At 40.0% G+C, this 22106-nt stretch overlaps 1 protein-coding gene across 2 annotated transcripts in view; it reads left to right on the forward strand.

Annotated features, from left to right (window-relative positions):
• Positions 1 to 833: 833 nt before the first annotated feature.
• The window catches only part of NIPAL1 (NIPA like domain containing 1), a 33993-nt gene continuing 12720 nt past the window's right edge, over positions 834 to 22106 (forward strand). The window contains exons 1-4 of one of the 2 annotated variants that reach the window (XM_061584982.1): positions 834 to 1172; positions 13951 to 14217; positions 16886 to 16942; positions 22010 to 22100. In XM_061584982.1, coding sequence (XP_061440966.1) covers positions 14082 to 14217; positions 16886 to 16942; positions 22010 to 22100 — 284 coding nt within the window. In that variant the 5' untranslated portion in view covers positions 834 to 1172; positions 13951 to 14081. Of the gene's footprint in view, positions 1173 to 1422; positions 1699 to 13950; positions 14218 to 16885; positions 16943 to 22009; positions 22101 to 22106 lie in introns of those variants that run through there. The other variant, XM_061584981.1, reaches the window with a different exon arrangement.

Consider the following 22106-nt stretch of genomic DNA (forward strand, 5'->3'; position numbering starts at 1 on the left):
TCTCTTCACACACAAAAATATGGACACAATCTGGCATCAAAAACTGCAATATTCCAAACCATGGGGACACATTTCAGCCTTCCAGGATAGTCTGTAGCTGACCTTAACGTCATTGTGCTTGAACAAAGGGACTACAAAGGAAGACTGTAATATTAAACCCTGAATTAGTATCCCTCAAGAGGTTCAGCGCTATCACTTTTGGATTGAATAGGGACAAAGTGTGCGGTTTTTAAAAAATCACACTACATGTGTCAATTGATGACAACCTTTTTTGCTTGAATGGCTGCTAACAGCATAACTATAATCTCATGTACTTTCTGCATTTAATTTCCTTCTGAAATTATGGCTTACAGTTCTTCCCCACCATGTGTATATATTCCTGTAACTTCATGCATCTGATGAAATGGACTTTAGTTCATAAAGGTTGTACCATAATAAATTTGTTGGTCATAAAAGTGCTGTAAGGCTCATTGTTGCTTTTGCTGCACCAGACTAACACGACTATTCCTGTGGAAAGTCTAATGTTTGTAGCCTAAACTGCAGATGTAACTTTCAGAGGATTTCCAGATTGTTTACTGACCCCTGCTTTTGTATCTTTAACAGCAGTTGGATCTGGAGGCAGGTAATAATGTTTATCTCTTAGGATGTGAAAAGGCAGCCCATCTGTTGACAATCCTGGATTAATCTCTCCCAACACAAAAATTAACCACCTGTTTTTATTCAGAACAATTTAAAGATGCTTAAGGGGTGTAGATCTTTTTCACTTTATGAACAGAGATTTAAGTATGGCGTATTGATTCTAATCCCTGCTGCTGACTGGTTTAAAGAGGGGTTTGTTTAAATCGGATTATTAATGCAAGTGGAAAGCCTGTATTGACAGTGCGACGCTATACGTATCTACTCAGCAGTAGTTCCACTGAGTCAAACAGGTTTTATTCCCTTGATAAAAGGTATAGGTTTCTAGCCTTATTGTACAAGTTCCTCCCTTCTGTGCCCCCTCCTGCATCAACGACATTCACACACGGAACAAACATGCTTTATAGTGAGTGAGGGTAGTTAGTGGTCACTGAGTACAAAGGAATTGTTATTCCTCTGACCACAGGCAAAGTACAACGTTTTGATTGTTGTGATATGCATCTTTTGAACGGATCCCGAAGTAGGGCCTCCAGAAGGTAATTCGTATTAAGAAAATAAACAAGAATATCCTCAAAGACTCTGTGAAAATTGGTTTTGGGTAAAGACTTGGTCCAGCAACGATACCTCAGCCGGTGATTTCCCCCCCAGACTGATGAAAATGAATATGTAAACAAAAAGGCAATGCCTTCCTTCTACTAAGATTAACACTGATAGGAACGCGGGCGAGTGTGGAGTTCCCTCTCTTATAACCTCATAATTATTACGCCACAATGGACTGATACGATAGAAAGAACAGGCGCCGGGAAAGTCCGTGGTCTCTCTTCTTTACGGCCGCCCCTCGGTTGGGATTGGCCGGAGAGGGTTGGCAAGAGACTGCAAACTATTGTTCTATCTTTAAAGCGAAAGGGGGCGGGCTCGCGTTTGAAGTAGCAAAAGCTTGTTGCTTTCTCCATGGTTGTGAGAACTCGGTGTAGGGGACGCAAGGCGGTTGGTTTCTTTGAGAACCTCAGGCGGTGGCCATGGGGGTGAAAGTAGTGCCCTTCCGAGATACATGCCGCGAAGGTCAGTCACTGTGTGGGTTTTCCCTCTTCCCTTGCTGATATTTCTACTGTGAGAGATGGGTGGGTAGAAATTAATATCTGAAGGTATTAATCCGGCTTCACGCCTACTGGGAAGCTATATCTTTTGGTAAGAAACCCTGATTCTCTGTGGAAGAGGGCGGCTGTGATTTGTTTGGAAGCCGTATGGTCTCTACGTGTGGTCTATTCACTGCTCAAATTCTTGTTTTGCATTTGTGGCCAACATTTCTTGTAGAACTCAGCTGTGGGCAGAAATTAAGCAAGTTAAGCTTCTGACCTGCAGGTGCCTTTATGGGGAAAGCTGTACTTGTATCTGCCTTGTAGAAATTATTTTGAGGTGTGTAAAAAAAGGGAGGGAGATAGCAACCCCATATTATTTTACCTATATATCACTATTTTAAAAAATTACAGAACAGTTTGTAATAATATAAAATGTATGAGCACAACCACTAATAAATTAAAAAATGCCAAAAAACCCCATCATTTCCAACAGCCATAAAATAATACAAACCATAGACTGCATGGATATCCATATTTTAGCTGTATTAGAATCATAGAATAGTAGAGTTGGAAGGGTCCTATCAGACCATTGAGTCCAACCCCCAGGTTTTATATCTTCTTTGTTAGAGAATATTTTGCTTTGCCCTGTAGGAAAGGAAACATGTGACAATAGGTTGAAGGTTGAATTCTGATAATCCCAGATGAACGCCGAGTCTAAATACTTTCTTGAAGCCTCCCTTCCCTTTCTTTTCAAAGACCCTGCTATGATGTTTGGAAACTAAGTGTAATTGCTTTGCTAGTGTAGGAAATTTACTTTGCATGTAGTCTTGTTTATTATGTGTTGCTCCAAACTGGAGCCCTGGCACAAATTAAGCCACTTCTGCTGCTACGGGGGGGGGGGGGGAGAGGGGATATGGTAAAGCAGGGGTGGGAAACCTCTGACCCATGAGCCAAACTTGGCCCATCAAACCATCTCATTTGGCCCATGGGGCCATTTTCCTGAAACAACACCCACCTGCCCTACACCTGAGTGTGTGGGGATAGGTAGAGGCACAGCAGCAGAAAGCAGGACTGAATTCCCCATGCATCAGCCGATTCTTGGAGAGTTCAATCCTGCTTGATACTGGCACCCCCAAACGCCACAGGAAGCAGGATTGAACTCTCCATACATCAGCTGATGTGCAGGGAGTGCATTCCTGCTTGGGCAGCATCTGCCCCCAACTTTAGACCAACTTTGACAACTGGGCAGGGCAACCTACCTGTCAATCACCTGGTGTCAACAGAATGTTAGATGACTAACAAGTGAACTGGCCTGTCCAGCTGTCAAAGTTGGCCCACAGGGGTGAGAGAGATAAATATTGGACTTGGCCAGCCAAAAAGGTTCCCCCACCCTGTAGTAAGGTTGCAGAGGGAAGTGCCGGATTGAGGGTTGCACTTGCCTAAGAGGACATGCTGATAAGTGAAATTTCTGAGTCCTGGAGAAGAAAAAGTTGTAGAGTGAGAACAGGTGGATGAAGCAAGGTTCCCTGAAATATCTGAAAGAGAGAGTGGCATTCCCTCCCCACACATTTGAGAATAAAGAAGAGTTGTCAGATGATGGGTGGCCAGGGGCGGAGGGAGAGGAAGGTTTTAAGGGTGTGTGCTGCAGTCTCAGTTTCGTACCCACACTCATACCTGGAGCTTGTGAAACAGTTGTGAAGGGTGATTCTGAGCATCTTCAGTGTCCCTTTCCCATGCTAACCGGAGCAGCTTCCCACATGACAGGGGAACTCAACTTCTGAAGCAGAGTTGAGCTCCAGCATCTTTTGTTTTACAAGACTGAGTCCTACAAAAGCTTTTTCCAATAATGTATTGTGATTCCCTCTGTGAGTCATGAGTGGATCCTCTTGCCACTTCTGGTGGAGTATCTGGCAAAAAGTAATACAAATCAAGGTGTGTTTGAGTAAAGCCAGGTGGAGATGGCCAAGGCCTGAGGCATAATAACCAAAGGATACTCTTCGACCTACCCCTAGTGGTAAAAACATTTTGCAATTTAATCTGTCACTTCAGGGCTCCGGCGGGCTGTCTCACCCTACCTAATGTAATGGTAGAAAAGCCCTGCAGGAGGCCAACATAAGAGCCTTGAAGAAAAATGTCCATGAGCATGTGATCTTAGTAAAAAGGGTGAAACCAAATGCTTTACCGGATGATTGGACTGCAGACAGGACAAAAGTGGTCCAGGTTAAAGCACTGTATAGCAGGGTGTATAGAGTACTATTTATCACAGAGTGGCAAGGTGGTGTATGTGGCGCCGTTAATCACTGGGTAGAAAGATGTTCTTTGATATTAATAGCAGCAATAGAATGGACTTGAGGGCACTATGTTTTTCATGTACTAACTTTCAAAATTGCTTGATTGCCTAGAGTTGTAAAATGTTGGTCACTTCTCAAGTGATCTTTGTTTCTTACCTCATCAGGGAGTCACCTACGGAAAGCAAGGAAGCTGATCATGTGATAGTTATTGCTAATTAAACTGAACACATAAACATCTCTTCAGAGCACTGGCAGAACCAGTTTGAAGCTTATTGCTGAATAAACATGCTTCTTTTACTGTTGGGCACATAATCCATGTGATATGAAAACTCTGTGTGATTTCTGATCGGGATAGCTGTAGCTGTTCCACGAAAAAGCTCTTGTGAACTGGGCATAAACCCTCAATTTAAAGCCCCACATAAATAACATATATTTGAAGTGGTGTTGTTGTATTGATTCTGGCAAATGAGAGAAGTGATTTTTTTTAGGAAGTAAGATGGTAAATGTGTGGTATAGAAAACAAGATAAGTCTCATATTGAACGCACGCACACACAAAACCAGTTATTTTCTATTGAAACTGGAGCTAGTAGTCAAAGCAAGTTAAGAAATGCAGCCATACTGTTGATGAAACTACTGAGCAATCTGACATATGTAAATACTGTGAGTAATTGGCCCAGTGTTTGCTTCCTACTCTTCCCTTGCCTCTGCCTTCTCTCCTATTCATATTGAAAACAGGTTATCAATCATATTTGTTATGTCAGTTTGCATGTATGTTTGCCCAGCCGTCTCTCACTCCATTGCTAGAAGCTCTGGTCTACAAAGGTGCATGCTGCAACCTGCCTGTTAATCTCTGAGGTCCTAAGTGGCCAGTGCATCTACTTGCTGGCTACTTTGAATGGAATTGGGTAGGCCACATATGCACCACCAAGTGGCTCTGCAATATGTCCAGCCATCACTGCCTCTTTTCTTTTTCTTTTCTTTTTTTTCTACACTACATGAAATGGCAAAGGAGACAAATGAACAAAAGGAGGAGGGAACCCGCTGTTATGTACATGGTCTCCTGTCTTTCTGTTTTTGGTGAGAATGCAAGATGGAGGGGTCCAAGAGGGTGATCATTCTTTATCTGTCCTTTTAGTTTTGAGGAGCTAAGTGCCCATATTTCTATCCTCCCTTTCTATTAAAAAAAAAAAAAGTTCAAGGCAGCTTACAACCTGTTTAAAACAATATCAACATTGCAGCAACAAACATTAAAAACTAAAAGGCAGGAGCATGGCTAATAAACATAATTTCAGGGGAATAGTACAAAAATAGTATAACAGTGCCTTTTTTTGAATGCAAAACTGAATAGGAAGAAAAGGAGTACATTTATTTTATTTATTTATTTAATTTAATTTATATACCGCCCTAAGCCCAAGGGCTCTCTGGGCGGTGTACATAAAATAAAGCAATCAGGAATATATAAATACAATAAAACAATAGAATCAAACCAACAAAGGTAAACAAAAATAATCAGACAGTAGCAAAATACAACAATACATATAATAATACGCATTAAAATGCCTGGGAATATAAAAAGGTTTTCACCTGGCGCCAAAAAGATAGCAGCGTCAGCGCCAGGCGCACCTCATCAGGAAGACCATTCCATAGTTCGGGAGCCACAACCGAAAAGGCCCTATTTCTAGTCACCACCCTCCGAGCTTCTCGATGGGATGGTACTCGGAGGAGGGCCTTAGATGTTGAACGCAGTGTACGGGTAGTTTCATATTGGGAGAGGCGCTCCACCAGGTATTGCGGTCCCATGCCGTGTAAGGCTTTATAGGTCAAAACCAGCACTTTGAATTTAGCCCGGAAACAAATAGGAAGCCAGTGCAGACGAACCAGAACGGGTGTAATATGAGTGGACCTTTTTGCCCGCGTCAGCAATTTGGCCGCTGCATTCTGGACTAACTGTAGTTTCCGAACTGTCTTCAAGGGCAGCCCAACGTAGAGCGCATTGCAGTAGTCCAATCTAGAAGCTACCAGAGCATGAACGACTGAGGCAAGGTCGTCACTGTCCAGATAGGGACGTAGCTGGGCTACCAATCGGAGATGGTAGAAAGCATTCCTTGCCACTGAGGCTACCTGAGCCTCAAGAGACAAGGAAGAGTCGATAAGAACTCCCAAGCTACGAACCTGTTCTTTCAAGGGGAGTGTAACCCCATCCAGAACAGGGTGAACATCCACCATCTGGGCAGAGAAGGCACTCACTAACAGCGTCTCAGTCTTGTCTGGATTAAGCTTCAGTCTGTTAGCTCCCATCCAATCCATTATCGCGGCCAGGCAACGGTTTAGTACGTTAACAGCCTCACCTGAGGAAGATGAAAAGGAGAAATAGAGTTGCGTGTCATCAGCATACTGGTGACAACGCACTCCAAAACTCCTGATGACTGCACCCAGCGGCTTCATATAGATGTTGAAAAGCATGGGGGACAGTACCGATCCCTGTGGGACTCCACAATGGAGAGTCCAGGGTATCTCAGCTTCAGATCCTCTCTGCCAGAGGGTATACCTCCTGTAGGGTTCCAAGCCTGAGTTTACATGGCCCACACAGTTTTGCAACCCCACAAGTGAAAAGCTCTAGGAGAGCTGATTTGGAGCAGGGAAAGGGTTAAGTGCCCCTTCCTTGCCTCACAGTTTTCCCACTCCAGCTTGTCCCATAAAGTTGTTTTGTTTTTGTTTTAAAAGGCATTTGGGTACTATTGTGTCAAGAAGCCAGATGAGGAGGATAGGAAACAGACAAGATCTGGTCCTCCAGATGTTGGAGCCAGCATGGCCAATGGTTAGAGAAGATGGATGTTGTAATCTAACAACGTCTGGGGGTGGCCACATGTTCCCCATCTTGCCTTAAGAGGATGGAGTGACCCTTTTGATTGCCAAGTGCCAACAGTACTTTGCTTCGTTTTTTCTTTCAATGAAACAGATCAAGAGTGCTTCAGACAGATTTATTGTGGGATGGATGCTCCTCATGCATGAAGATTTTTTCAGTGACCACACAATGCTGTTGTCCTCAAAATGCCAGTCCATAGTCCAATTTAATCTGGATTTACCCTTTCTGGAAAAAAATCTGATGTTAAAAACAAAAGGTGACCCTTTTGCAATATCTCAATATTCATAACGTTAATTCCACTTCAGAAAGCACCCAAAGTCTGCTATTGTTTTGCTAAGCAACCTTCTCTCTTTGATGCAACAGGTGAAGTCTGCTAATATTGTGCCAAGTAACACTTAGAATTTTTAAGTCAAAATTTAATGTGGAAGAAGAAAATTATTATTAACCTGTCCTTGGGTCCTGTTTAAATAACATGTATGCCCTCAGTAATTTAGGCTTAGGTTAAATCCTTAGCTGAAATACCTGCTCAAATTAAAACCATGTAATACTACTATATGTTCTCAGACTAATGATATTTTAATAGTAAAAGTTTCTTGACAAGAAATAGTTTATTGACAAGATATTCAAGGAGTCAAAACTATGGCAGTAACATATAAGCACTTACTTAATTTTAGAATTAACATAAAAGAGAAATAACCAAATATGTTGGATAGTGGAATGGACCAAGGAATTTCAGAAGAAAATCACCCTGTGCTTTATAGATTACAGCAAAGCCTTTGACTGTGTAGATCATGAAAAACTTTGGAATGCTTTAAAAGAAATGGGGGTGCCACAGCATCTGATTGTCCTGATGCACAACCAGTACTCTGGACAAGAGGCTACTGTAAGGACAAAATATGGAGAAACCGATTGGTTCCTCATCGGAAAGGGTGTGAGACAGGGGTGCATTTTATCACCCTATTTGTTTAATCTATATGCAGAACATATCATACAGAAAGTGGGATTGGACCAAGATGAAGGAGGTGTGAGAATTGGAGGAAGAAATATCAATAATTTAAGATATGCAGACGATACCATACTACTAGCAGAAACCAGTAATGATTTAAAATGAATGCTGATGAAAGTTAAAGAGGAAAGCACAAACTACTGCTGAACGTCAAGAAGACTAAAGTAATGACAACACAAGATTTATGTAACTTTCAAGTTGACAACGAGGACATTGAACTTGTCAAGGATTATCAATACCTTAGCACAGTCATTAACCAAAATGGAGACAGTAGTCTAAGAAATCGGAAGAAGGCTAGGACCGGGGTGGGCAGATATGAGAGAACTAGAAAAGGTCCTCAAATGCAAAGATGTATCACTGAACACTAAAGTCAGGATCATTCAGACCATGGTATTCCCGATCTCTATGTGAGGATGTGAAAGTTGGACAGTGAAAAAAGCTGATAAGAAAAAAATCAACTCATTTGAAATGTGGTGTTGAGGAGAGCTTTGTGCATACCATGGACTGTGAAAAAGACACTTAATTGGGTGTTAGAACAAATTAAACCAGAACTGTCACTAGAAGCTAAAATGGTGAAACTCAGGTTATCATACTTTCGACACATCATGAGAAGACATGATTCACTAGAAAAGACAATAATGCTGGGAAAAACAGAAGGGAGTAGAAAAAGAGGAAGGCCAAACAGGAGATGTATTGATTGCATAGGGGAAGCCACAGATGGGAACTTACAAGATCTGAACAGGGTGGTTCATGACAGATGCTCTTGGAGGTCCCTGATTCATAGGGTCGCCATAAGTCGTAATTGACTTGAAGGCACATAACAACAACAACCAAATACAAAACAAACCTTGTAAAACAAAATTACACAACATCAAAAAATTAAACTGCTATCCAGATTAAAGTTGCTTTTCCGTTAATATCATCTCTTTATTAATTTTTCTTGTGGAATAAACACATAGAGACCACTGGTCTAATAGGGTTTCACTACTGCCCCCAGAACAACCAAAATTCACCTACGCTAGGTTTGCTTTTTGTGTTGCTCCTGACTACAACTTCTTGTTTGCGATACAACCTTTTGTCTTGCTCCTGCTAAATGTGTATTTGACTTCTGAATAGTAAATAACTCTACTTCAGAAATGATGAATAGCACTTTGTATATTGGATATTGACCTACCTGTGCACGTAATGAAGCAGTCTGATTCAGAAATAAGATATATTAAAAGGAACACCTTGCAGAGTAACTAAGCTGGCTGAAGAGGCTCCTGGCTGCGACATTAATATGCGAAGGGAAGCCATTATAGTGCATGTATCCACTTTAATATTCCTTAACTGCCCCTGTTTACCTCTTTGCAGTTGAGAGACAGAAGAAACAGGATTCTACATTTTTTAAAGTGGAGTAATAACCTCATTCCTGAACTATTTGTGGGAATTATACTGAGGTAGAGCCTGCTTCTTTCTAGGGTACCTCTCCATAGCAAATTATGTGTACTGTCAGTTTTTTCAATATCCCCCCCCCCGGGGTTTGTTTCACCTCTCCATAGTGCCAAGCATTACATCATTAGATGTAGGTAGCATTTGAATGTTTTGAATGCTTGAAGGAGGATTTCTGGGGTCTGTGATCTTTTTTCTAGCTATTAAACATCCATCCTGACTTTTTACTGTTGCTCGTCTTTAACCAAAACCATTTGCTTAAAAGAAAAGTGCTTTTACTTTTTAAAAAAGTACATCTGCTTTACTTACACTCAAATCCTCCCCAAACTGAAGGGGATTATTTGTCTCCCACTGCCTCCCTCCCCCCACACTTGGCTGACATGCCGTCATTCCAACTTCCTTTTATTTCTGTTATGAACGGTTCATGAATGAATGACTTTCTTCAGCAGCAGCCACTTGTGGAATATATATTCATGAGGGCACTGCCCACCTATTACTAATTAACTTCCCCCTCTAAAGTAAGTAGAGCTCACATTAATTGGCATGAAATCTGTTGTGAGATTTGGCTACAAAACCAGGGTCTGATGCCATGCATTAGTGGAAAGCGCCATAGGACTCTGCTAACTATCTAGCTCCCTGTTTGTATTGTGTATCTCATGGGATGTATCTCTGATGTGTTCAAACAATATGGTGAATAATCTGAGGAAGGTTCTAGTTTGGTCCTTGGCTTCTCTAGTAGGTAGGAGGGCTGGAAAGACCCCTGCCTACAGTAGCATTTGGCAGGGCTACACTGTGCCAACCACTCCACCACCTTGCCTCTCTCCCTCTTGGTTGCTGGCAGTCACCCCAGTGTTGGGAAGCTAGGAGCAGCCCTACTGACCACTCCTGCCTGCCTGTCTGGGCCAACACTTTAAAAAGTCTTGCTGCATTATTCAGACACCAGTTCTGCCTTCAGGTATTTTCCTCTCCACCTCTAACAGCATGGTGCTGCCTGAAGCAGGACTGTTTGTCACTTCACTCTGCAGCATAGTAGAGACCCTGTAAAGCTGCTGCCAGTCAGAGTACACAATACTGGGTGAGATGGGCAAATCATTTAAGGCAAATTTTATATGTTGCTATGCATTCCAAAGAAGGATTTTGGGTGTGTTATGTGCCTTCAAGTCGCTTATGACTTATGGCAACCCTATGAATCGGTGACCTCCAATAGTATTTGTAAGTTTAGGTCTGTGGCTTCCTTTATGGAATCAATCCATCTCTTGTTTGGTCTTCCTCTTTTGTTACTCCCTTCTGTTTTTCCCAGCTTTATTGTCTTTTCTAGTGAATCATGTCTTCTCATGATGTGTCGAAAGTATGATAACCCCAGTTTCATCATTTTAGCTTCTAGTGATAGTTAGAAGTAATATTTTCAGTGGGAATGGCTCTGCTAAGAAGAGAAATTCATATTGATTATTTTATTTATTAAGGCACTTTATCTATCGCTCTTCATAATGCTGATTCACTAATAGGCAAAAAACCCTTGCTGTTTAAGACTGTACGTATAGCCAACAGATACTTCTATCAAACTTTAAAAAGCAGGGAAATTGGGCAGCTGTAGTGAAAGCACCAGGGAACCAGGAGACCTGGCCTCATCCCTGAGATATTGTACAGCCCTACACATTTGTAAAAATGCAAACACAATATGAGTTGGTCTTTCACAGTCCAAACCACTTCCTGTGTAGCTTGGAAGAATTTGGTAACGTGCCTCTGAGCATATGGTGGGGGGAGGGGGAGGAGGCTGGGCACTGGGCAGAGAGAAAGACCCTTTCCTTTCCAAAAGGAAAACATTGTTAACAGTATCGTTATTTTTCAGGGTTACCCCTACCTTTTTATTCTGCAGCAGAATTTGGGTATAGTCTCCCACCCAAATTTAAACCAAAGCTGTCCCTGGCCACAGCAACACCAGACACGTATTCCACTTTAAATAGTCATGGCTTCCACCAAAGAATACTGGAAAGTGCAGTTTGTGAAGGGTGTTGAGAGTTGTTAGGAGACACCCTATTCCCCTCAGTTACCAGAATTGTCTGGTAAGAGGGGCTGACTGTTAAAGTACTCTGGCCACTGGAGCTCCATCAAGGAAATAGGAGTCTCTTAACAACTCACAGCACCCTTCACAAAGTACACTTCCCAGGATTTTTTGGGGGAAGCCATAACTGTTTAAAGTGGAATAAATGTCTGGCGTGGGTGTGGCCCCCTGAATTACCCAAGCCAAACAGCTGTTGCTCTGGCTTTTAAAACATTGACAGTTTGTTCTTACTGTGCATGCCTGTGCTTATCATAGACTCCAGTGTTAATTTTCTTAAATTAATTAAAAATCAGCAGGCATTTTTTAAACTTTTAAACTGCAGAAGATGAAGGTCAGAGTATGAGATAAGGTCAGTAATAGGATTACAGGTACTCTGTGAGCATGACTGATTTTAAATTAATTTCAACAAATTATGAGACCACTGACAGAAAAAGGTCCAACAGGGGTCTGGATTGTCTTTACTTGTGTTTCAGAGTTTAAAGTCTGGATTCTCTCTGAATGTTTTTTATATTGCCATGAAAACTTAAGAGGGTTGTTAAGCAAGTGTTTCTGAGTTCAGGAATATAAGTTTTATAAGATTTTGTTTTGAAATTAGTTTATGGGAAGCAGCAGGATGGTGTGGGGGACTATTTTCAATTTAAATGGCAGAATGTGAAAAATATAGTATACTCTCATGGCTGTATGATCTCAAGGTGGTTTATGCTATTGGAGTTTTGTATATGTAGCAGCAGAGAGCAGAAATGAGTGGTCTGGTAAGAGAGGTGATTAAAAGAATAAAGGAACTTAAGGTTTATTACAGGGAAATAAAGCTGTTCTGAGTATACGCATACAGAGTCATCATACACACCAATACTAACTATCAAGAGGAAAGAAGGAAGTAAAGCTTGAGAAAAAACAACAGGAAAGAAGGAATCGGCAAGGGAAGAACAGGTTGCATTTCTGTCTATTGCCCCCCCCCTTCAGGCTACTAGTTCCATGTGTTGGTACTTTACTTCCAACATATATGTCCCCAGGTGTTAGTTCTAGGATTAGCTTTGCTGGGTTAGGGTGATTTTTTTTGTGGGAAGACAAGTACTGGGGATTTGTTCTGTTTGTTTACAGAAATATATAGGTTGAGCAGATGGGATGTAGGTAGGCAGTTGTCTATCCAAAGCAGTATCAGTCTAGCATAGAGATGTGAAGGCCTGGAAAAAAACCAGAAAAATTCAGGGGGGGGGGAATCCCCCCCCATTTTTTCCCAAAGCCTTTTTTGTTTTTTTCTGAAAATGAAGAAATAATGGATTATGGAATGTTTTATTTTAGCATGATGAATAAAATGTTTCATTGAATCTTGGTCCACCCCTTTTTCTCAGTACTTTTTATGGGAATGGATGCTTTATGTCTGACAGTGTGGAGGACTAGGAGAGACATAAATAATTTTCTTTGTTATTAATGTTGATGGTTTCTTCTGGTTTTTTAAATTGTTTTTTTGCCTGATCCTCATAAACTGGCAAAACAAAGAGGTTCCTTACAGTTCAGGTGTTCCTTACAGTTCAGGATCTTGTAGATCCATTTGTTACCAAAAAAAGTAAACATTTTAAAAAGTAAATTCAATTTGTAATAATTGTTTGAATAAAATGTACTTTTAATATACCAAATGTGGTAATTTTATGCCAAACCAACTTGTACATAATTACATTTGATGTTCCTGAAGTAACAAAGTGACTTTCAATCTGTAAAAAGTGCTAATATTGCATTTTTTCCATTTTTCTGAAAATTTCTCTTTTTCTGAAAAAAAACAGAAAACCCCCAGGTTTTTTCCATGGTTTCAAAATTTCTGGAAATTTTACATCTCTAGTCTAGCACTGTGGTGTTCCAGAAGCTGCTCCTGATAGCTAGGAACCTCTCAGCTATCTCCTTGACTCAGCTTCAAAATTAGAACTGTGGGAGGTTTTTTGTTTAAGCGACTGACCAAAATCAAGATAGTAAAAAGATTTTCGTTATCTCATACCCCTGTTCCAAGACCAGGGGACATAACAGAAATTCCAGAGGCTTGAACTATTGTCAGTGCCTAATCATGACATTGATATCCATCATCAGTTATGAAATTATTATTCACTTACATTTTTACAGATTGTTTCTGTGATTTTTAATAGTTTCCTGCCTTGGGTGCTGCTGTATTTAAAGGTGAGCTGTAAATCTTCACAAGTAGTAACTGTTGAAGTAGTAACTGGGATGTGAAGGCCTGGGGGAAAAAACTAGGAAAATTGGGTGTGTGAGGAATGGTTCCCCCCAACTCCATTTTCTCCATTTTTTTCCCCAGGAAAAAAAGAAAAATGGGGGGAGAGAGGAAAAAACAGCTACCACAACTCTAATTGTAACAAATGGGAGGTTAGGAGTTGCTTAGCTTGCTCAGGTGAAATGGATGGCAGGAAGTCAGAGCTCTGCTCTGTAGTAATAAGCTATACAAAAGCTTGGACTGGAGACAAGAGATATCATTTGTTATAAACCTGCAAATAGCTTCTTCAGAGTCTTTTATACATGTGGATTTGACAAGTTTCAATAATATATATATATGTATATTTCCTTCTTTGCCCAGGTGACGTGTTTCCCTTGTTGTGTCCCAACTCTCATCACGCATGGTGTCAGATCCTCAATGTATCAGAGTTAGAAGCTTCTTTCTTGGCCTATTCTGGCAGATACTCCAATGAAACCAAGCTAAGTGTTTCCATGTCTGCTGGAAGCAAATACAGCTTGTACGTAGGCGTGGCCTTGGCCATAGGCTCCAGTATTTTTGTTGGTTCCAGCTTTATACTGAAAAAAAAGGGCCTTTTGCAGTTGGCTGAAAAAGGATTCACTAGAGCTGGTAAGAAATACTACATACTTTATAACTTTCAGATAAATAACCAACCTCCTGTCTTAAACATGGAAAGCTCAAGCCCAAAAGCAGGCATTACATGTTAAAAAGATAAGTATTTTAATATTTAGTAAATTTCAATTGTATCAAAGTGAGAATATTATGGAAAGCATAGCTTCTGTTCTTCACATAGGCAAGGACTACTGATTTTTAATAAAGGCTTTCCTCTGCAATCACTTGGGTTTGAATGGTTGCTGTGAGGACTTGAGACAACAGTTTATCTGCTATGGATTTGTATGAGCAATACATTACAGGAGCTTCCTTATTGACTTAGTCACTTTTCATCCAAATAAGTTCATGAAGAGACATGAAAATAATACAAAATGGACATTATTCTTTGTTAACATGACTTAATATTACTGGTGACAAATAGAATGTCGTCCATTAAAACAACGTAGTGATACTTTGAATTGTTTTACCATCTAACCTTTCTCTTTGACATTGTCAGTGTATTAAACAACTTTCCAAGGTAGGAAAGACCTTGGAGAGCTTGAGCTTTTTTTGGTCATCCATCATTCCTTAGGCACAGTTAGGCAAAGTTGAATCTTTTTACCTCAGAAGATGTGCAGGCAGGGCCTATTCAAGACTCTGGGGATGGCAGAATGGTCATTTGAGGGGGACCCTCATTGTATCATGTGTCAATGCCATTCCCTCTCCCCAGTAAAAAAGAAAAGAAATATACATGTAATCTTTTTTTTAAAAAAATATGTATTTAGTACCAGAAGCAGCATATTAAGATTCTATGTCATTAAAATTCAAAGACCAAAAATCATTAATGAATTCACTTGCAATATAAGGAACTTCTTCAGTCCTTCTGCATATGGGATCCTCGTTTCAAGTTTCATCAACTAATATGAACATCAGTAAATTAAAATATTTAATGACATATTATATTCAGGTCATTGTAGAAGTTATATTGTAAAAGTTGTATCTTTTTTCTAATTTTCCTGGCAGCAGTTGAGATATGGGATTATCAACAGACTTTCATAAATTCACATTCTCTAGAGACAACTTTTTTACAGTCTTGACTGCAGCATTGTTGACTGTAATTTATTTGTAATGGAATTATTCTCCAAATTATTATTTTTATTTTTTATGATTTAAAATGGCAGAGTTACATAAAAGTGAAAAGCTATAGTAACATTTGGAAACGCTGCTTGTGATAAATTTATCTTCAAACTACTCTGTGCAGTATTCGGATAACTCTATCTAAGAAGTTAACAAAATGTTTTAGGTTCAACAAAAATTTGAAGATCTTTTGGGTTAATTCTCACAAATGCTCTGCATCCCTTTTCAGCGTACTGTGATTTTTATGGAGTCTACTCCAGTCTTGCCAGGAATCCAAATAAGTTCACAATTTTTGTGTAAGCGCAGGAGCACTTACCCAGTTCCATCTGAAGTTTATCTAAGATATTGTATTATGTTTCCACCCTTAATTTGTCTCTGCCAGCTAGCTTGCAGTTACTTTTTCTGTCTTGGAAAATGGATTTGTGTCTCCATCTTGTTGATCTTTCAACTGAATAGATGGCTTCTACTTAATGACTAATTTTCTTTGCCTTTTCTTCTGTTTCTTAAAAGTTGTTCCACGAGTCATGGACAAAGGTGATGAGGGAAAAAAGCAAACTTTCCTTGACATAACATTGGGGCCTGGATTTTGTAGAATTTTGTCAACACTGAAATCTGTGAATGCTTTTGTCAAAACACTGCCATAGAATATATTTCAAATGTTTGCCATTTCTTTGTTTTATAATCAAAGCGTTGCTTCTAACAATCAGCACTGCCTCTGTGGAATTATTAAAGTTTCCAAAAGCACAGTCTTAATAGAGTCTGTGTAGCATCTTCTCTGCAGGTCCATCTTTTTTATGGAATGTTTTTCAAGGTGATCTTTGGTGCATTGGTGGTGGGACCAGTGATCAATATGGCCTTCTTTGTGCTAGTAATGCCTAAATTAAAATGTAGAAAAGTTCTAAATAGAACTCATCAGTGGAGAGGAAGCAGGTCTAATTGATCTCTCTTCGCTCTATTGCTACTGCCCAATTAGAGCTGTTTCGTCTGTTTTCTCCTTTCATCTTTTCTGAGCCTTCTGGCAGTGGGCAGAACAGAAAGCCTGGATGGCACCCCAGCACCACTTTGGATGGAAGCAGGCTGCTTACATCAGGAAAGATGTTGACCAGTAGCAGCTGGTGGTCTCTGTTGCTCTCCTGGCTTCCCAAAACCACAGATGGTTGATGCGGCAGGGTGAGCTTGGTGCTGCGGATAGTGGCAGGAACACTGGATTAGCTTCCCCACGGTGCTGAGCTCCTTGCCCCTCTCCCTCTTGGACTGTGACAGCAACCTGTGGTGCTGGGAGAGCAACAGAGATCCACATGTGCCGCCCCTCTGGCTGCCAGTGAAAGTTGAACAAAGCAAAACCTGATATTATTGAAAAAGAAATTTATGTTTTAATGGCACTGTGTTTGCCATCGTAAACTGAAGGTAGAGCTAATGGAGTAAGAATTGCACAGAGGCATGCTTGAACAGAGGACACTTTAATAGACAAACTAACAAGAAGGTGTACTGAAAGATTTCTTTGGTCTTTCTATGTTACTTTAGGTGAAAATAATACTTTTTTTTCCAGGACAGGGTGGGCATTCTTACCTGAAGGAATGGCTATGGTGGGCAGGTTTACTTTCAAGTGAGTATTAAAGAGCTTTGTTTTCAAAGTATATGGATAGTTCCACATGCTGCTTACTGAAGGAAAATGGCAGTGTTAAAGCTAATGTGTGGACAACACGCACTGGTGTTTAAAGCTATGTGTATACTCATTTGGAAACCATGACTGGGCCAGACTTCTTATGTGGCTTTACACTGGTATTTAAAGAGGGCTTGTTCACATGGTGACGTGCTGTGAGATTGGTGCTACTTGCATCCCCATTTAATTTGCATGGTTCACATGATGTTGCAGGCAATCAGCAGCTACCGCACAGTTTTCCCATATCAAACCAATCTAATTCTAATCCGAAAAGGGAAGGAAAAAATGTCTATGCTTCGTATCTGTAGGGCTTGCAGACACTTTGCTCCGATGCTTTTAGATGGGTGTATCAGTCATTCTTCCCTCCATGCCCACTTCCTCTTCCTCCCTTTCTTCATGTCATTACCTGGTGGCTCCCGTTCTGTAAGCCTGCTGCAAATGGTGCTTTATTTTTCTTTCCCCACTAACTTGTGCAAAAAAGCATAACACTGTTCAAACAAATATTTGTATTTACACTGGATTCTGAAAATAGAAATAATTGCAGTTCAGGGTGTTTTTTTTTTTAATGAAACTTACTCTGGAACAAACTGAGCATGCTTAGTTGCCAAGGTAACCAGAGGAAGTGAAAATTTGACCTTAAGAGGGCGTGATCATTAGGAAGCTGTGTGATTAATCCTTTCCCCACAGTGTGAATGGAAAACAGTGGATTGGAAGGTAGGAATGTGACCCTTGCAAACCTATCACGATGGGAAAAGCTGCGTCTTTAATCCGAAGTTCAGCTCCCGTGTGAACCAGCCCATACTCTTGTGTCAAAGGCCAACGTATCTGTGTGTTTGCTGCTAGAAAAACATCACTGTTTGTTGTGGCAACCATCATAGATGGTAATCAGTGCTAGTCCTACTCAAAGTAGACCCATTGAAGTTAATGAACATGACTTACTTGGGTTGATTAATTTCAGTGGGTCTACTCTGAGCAGGAGTTAGTTGAATACAACCGAATGTATACAGTTGCCACTTTTTGTATTTTTATTTTATTTTTAATTATATTGTTATGGGTTTGGGGTTGAGCTGGATACTTTCTATGAGTCCCCTCCAGCCTCTGATTTGGAGACTTGCACCTGGGGGTGAGAAACCCGCTCTGCTGGTCAGATGAGTTTCTTTTGTTAATTTAATAGAGTGGCCAGGTGGGTTATTGAGTGTATCATGTGCCCATCAACTGGTGAATGGGCCAGGGAGATCCTTTTGTCATTGAAACTCTTCAGGAGAGCACCCCCCTTTCTGGGCCGAGGAGAGGCTTGTGTTTTTTAGTGTGTCTAAGAAAGGCTGGGAACTGGAGGCAGGCAGAGAGACTGGCTCTGTGCACCATGGCTTTGGGGTGCCTCCTGTAACCCTGATAGAAAAGCTGGATAGTGGACTTCTGATGCCTTGAACCCCTCCATCCTAAGCTCAGGTTGGAATGTGTGTAAATAAACAAACCATATTTCATAAGGACACCGCAGTGTCCGCTGATCTTCTTCCCAAGGAAACCAAACCCAGAGCGAGCGCAGGTACCCCGGAAATCTCACTGTTCGGAGATTGGGGTGGAGTGCAACACTGTTGTTTTTTCACTTTTGTGGTTGCTGCCCTGGGCTTCTTGGGGAGGAAGGACAGGTCATGAATTTAATAAATATATAAATAAATATAAACAAAACATTAGTATTGTGAAAGAAAACACACAAGTGATCTTACTTGATGTCTCCATTGCAGAATTCAGGATTATTGGTCTATAGCAAGGGTGGGGAATCCCAGGCCCAGCTCCAAGTGTGGCCTTCCAGGCCTTTCTGTCTGACCCTGGGGACTCTTCCCATGTCACACCCCTCACTGGCCTTGCTTCACACCCTCCTTGGCTAAGTACGTTTGCCTGGCTGGAATGTGTTTTGAACTCTGGTAATAACCCTTGCTTGTCTGGATGTGAGGACTGTGTATAGAAACTAGCCTACTGTATATAACAAATTAATGGCTCCACCACTTTTGCCTCTAGCCCTGCCACCTCTGCCATTTGACCTCTGGAAGGTTGCCCAGAAGGGAATGCAGTCCTCCGGCTGAAAAATATTATCTATCCCTGGTCTACAGGGAGCTATCTTTTTTTCTTTAGTTACATCCCATTTACTGTTCTCAAGCTTGTAAACAAATTTCTGGATTAGGAAGTTTGCAAGATAATCCTTCTCAAAACGCTTCTTTTGGCTTTTAAAAATGATGTTTAGACATAGCTGGTTTATGGGAAGTCATCCTCCCATTTAGCTTTTCGTGCACTAGTATGCATGCCAATAGAATTTATTTATTTATTTATTATATTTCTATACCGCCCCATAGCCGAAGCTCTCTGGGCGGTTCACAACATATAACATCCAATATACAATTTAAAAACATATATTAAACTTAAAAATTATACCAAAAATACCTAAACATAATTAAACATATAAACAACTACAAAACTCAGTACTAAAATATTAAATGTAAAATGCATTAAATCGATTGAATATTAAGATGTTAAGTAGTGACTTCCGGGAAGGATAGCTTCGTCTGTGCCTGCTTTTTGAGACGAGCTCTCGTCTCTGAAGAAGCTTTTTCAGTTCTAAAATCAGTCAAAACGTTATTTTTGACTGGTAAAGATTTTCTCCCGGGCAGGGAGAAACGTAGAGATTAACCACAAAGCCTGTTTTTGTTGGGAGGACTGGATTTCATTAATTTATGAGAGAAAGTTCAGCCAGCAATGCGGACGGACTTCCATCAAGCTCTTTCTGAATAAGCGACACGTTTATCTTTTCTTCAAAGAAAAACGGAACTCAACAGCCAAGCATCCTTCTTTCTATCTTTTTTTTTTTTACTTGGTTTAAATTGTTGCAGCAAAAAAGAGATTTGTCAGTGAATCAGCTATAAAGAACTTCTGGTGAGTTATATCTCTTCTCTTTTACTCACGAAATTAAGGAGGAAAGAAATCGAAAAAAGCTTATCTTTGTTTTTATAGCAAAAAGCTGGCCTGGAGGTGCATTCTAAAGATACTAACGGAAGAGGGATTTCTATTTCGAGGAGGGAAAAAAATAAATAAATTTGATTTATGAATTTTGGAGTATTATATGTCTGGGACTATTTTTTTTTTGGTCTATTTCATTTTGACGAATCTGCTTGTTCACGACGCCACTAACTGTTTGAAGCTGGGAACTAAATTTATTTTGTTTTCCTGAACATATAAGAGATAAGGCAGGCTGTACTGTCTACACTGATGTCAGCAAGCCTGGAATATTAACCCAATTGTGGCTGAAATAATTTTTTGTTTTTGTGGTTTTAAAAATGGCAACCAGGAAAGTGACTGAGACCATGGAAGAAATTATGTTTCAGAAAATAATGAGTGAGATTGAGATAATGAAACAAACCCTGAGACAGGGTAGACAGGAGATGAAAATTGAATTTAGCAAAATGATGCAGGAGTTTAAAGAAATAGGGGATTCTGTGAGAGAGGAGTTTGATGGGATTAGAGATGAGAAAAGAAAAATTAAAGGGAAGATACAAGCCCTGGAGACTGGAACAAATATGGAATTGGAAAAAGATCTGGAGTTTATGGATGTTAGAAATAAAGTTTACTGTTTGGAATTCAACGTTGTCTCTGAAGAAATTAATGAAGATATTAGTGATAAAGTTATCAATGTCTTGGATAATTTTCTTGACTGGAATGATGTGATGGGGCTTGACATAGAAAAAATCTATGGAATTAACTACAAATATGTGACAATGGAAAAACTCTTAAGAGATGAGCCAGTGCATTTTGTAAAAAAGAAGAGCAGAGATGTGACTTTACAACAATATTTCAGCAACATATTCAGAATTGATGGCAAGGACATATTTGTGATGGGGGAAATTCCCATCAGACTCTTGTTATATGACTATGGATATGACAGCAAGATCATCATGGGATACTGATAATGGATGATGGATACTGAAACCACTGGATTTAACAGGACTATTGAAGATGGAAGATGGAATTAATATTGATAATGGAAGAATGGTTATGGAAATTATTGGACCTAACAGATTTGACGAGATGGATTAATCGATATGTTTATTTGGACTATGGCTATGACAACAAGATTATTATGGGATACTGATAATGGAAGAATGGCTACTGAAATTACTGGACTTAACAGGATTATTGAAGATGGAAGATGGAATTAATATAGATAATGGAAGAATGGCTATTGAAATTATTGGACCTAACAGATTTGAATCAGATGGATTAAGCGACATGTTTATTTGGAGAAAAATTGAAAGATATCGCTCTCAAAGAATTGAATCCTCTCTTTGACTTTTTGTGGAAAGAATAAAGTAATGTTTATGAGATTTGATGATTAATTAAGATAACTACTGGAGGAAAGTGATTTTATAATATAATTTTAGAGACAGAATTGTTATATATTGTAGACCTATAACTGATCTGCGACAAATCGGAAGTCAACATTTTATTTTATTGTTTAATTGTTTTTGTTTTGTTTTGTTTTTTGTCTTTGAAAATTTGAATAAAAATTAATGATAAAAAAAAGATGTTAAGTAGTGTTCCTTTTGTAACTGTCATCTTAATATTCCACCTCCTTTGCTCAGGGCTTCAGGGATAGGCTTCTCCTTGTTGACAAACACCTTAATTTGAAACAACAGCTTATCTGCAATGATGATCCACTCAACAGAGAAACAGAGAACATGATCAAACCCTGCAACAAGCACAGAAGTCAACTCTGTCCCCGCGTCTACTCAGGCTAAAAGACTAGTGGGCCTATAAGAATAAGAAATGGAATAATTTAACTTGTGTTCAGTAACTTCATACTCCTTATTCTGGTAATACCCACGACATGGGGAAAAAAACATTTATGGAACTGGTATAGGCATCAAGAAATACACACAATTTCTTGTGACACGCAATCCCAAGGTTCTTGCAACTGTTGGCAAATCTCAATTGTCCTACTAACAATAGTTTCTTTTGCAGTGGGAATAGGAGAAGCAGCAAACTTTGCCGCATATGCTTTTGCACCAGCAACTTTGGTAACTCCTTTGGGTGCACTGAGTGTTCTTATAAGGTTAGT

Source organism: Rhineura floridana, chromosome 9, assembly GCF_030035675.1.
Source record: "Rhineura floridana isolate rRhiFlo1 chromosome 9, rRhiFlo1.hap2, whole genome shotgun sequence".
NCBI lineage: Eukaryota > Metazoa > Chordata > Lepidosauria > Squamata > Rhineuridae > Rhineura > Rhineura floridana.